Source organism: Triticum dicoccoides, chromosome 5B, assembly GCF_002162155.2.
Source record: "Triticum dicoccoides isolate Atlit2015 ecotype Zavitan chromosome 5B, WEW_v2.0, whole genome shotgun sequence".
Classification (NCBI taxonomy): Eukaryota; Viridiplantae; Streptophyta; class Magnoliopsida; order Poales; family Poaceae; genus Triticum; species Triticum dicoccoides.
Window position 1 is genome coordinate 600,193,911 of NC_041389.1, and position 868 is coordinate 600,194,778.

Here is an 868-nt window from a genome sequence, read left to right on the forward strand (position 1 = left end):
CTTTGATGGATCTGCTCGGATACGTTCATCGTCCGTCTATGTTTGTGTGCCTTCAGGTTGGATCCTTCCGACCTACGCTATTCTTCATCGGCGACGGTTTTTGTTCTAGTGCGTTAGTTATATGTGGCCTTGGCACGACGACTTCTTGGATATCTACTACACCAAGTTTTGACAGACTCCGGCGAGGGTGAGCAATGATGGCAGCGCGCCTTTGGCTCGTTTCAGTTTTTGTAATCATCCCTAAGTGAGTCTGAATGTAACTTTTATTATTTCTGGTGTTGGTTGTACTATCGTGATTGAAGACGGAATTTTATCGAAAAATAAAGTCACTCGCATTTTGCCTGTTTTTTCTTTGCTACATTTCTGTGCTGATGATCCTGGGTCGCCGTCCGGAGGTCAAAAGTCAAACTCGATCATGCTTCATCGGAAGAAAACTCGATAACGCTGTAATAATGCATGCATGCACGCAATGATGCAGGTCCCGTAATGCCCATGCCCCACGTGTCCCGGGGCCAGCGGACGCTGCCCCCGGAATTGTCCAGGTGGATCGCCACCTGTTCCGTTCCGTCGACCACACCGGTTCAGTTGCCTGTACATATACCCAACCCTCGACCTGTGCTGTGCAGACAGCAGAGCTCGATCCGTAGAGAAAAAAGCGAGTGACAAACTGTGAGAGAGGTTTGCGAGGTCTCGCGCGCTCGGCGATGGCAAAGTCGTTCCTCGCGATGAAGACGGGCCCGGCGGCCGGCGCGTCGGAGGCGTCGCAGGCGCTGCTGGAGTCGGACCTGCGGGAGCTGACCATGGCGGCGCGGAAGCTCGCCAACCACGCCATCGTCCTCGGCGGCGGCATCGGCTTCATCGGCACTTT

At 53.7% G+C, this 868-nt stretch overlaps 1 protein-coding gene across 1 annotated transcript in view; it reads left to right on the forward strand.

Annotated features, from left to right (window-relative positions):
• The first annotated feature begins 615 nt into the window (after positions 1-615).
• The window catches only part of LOC119311947 (cold-regulated 413 plasma membrane protein 1-like), a 2,022-nt gene continuing 1,769 nt past the window's right edge, over positions 616-868 (forward strand). Inside the window, exon 1 of the mRNA XM_037587665.1 lies at positions 616-868. Coding sequence (XP_037443562.1) covers positions 705-868 — 164 coding nt within the window. The 5' untranslated portion in view covers positions 616-704.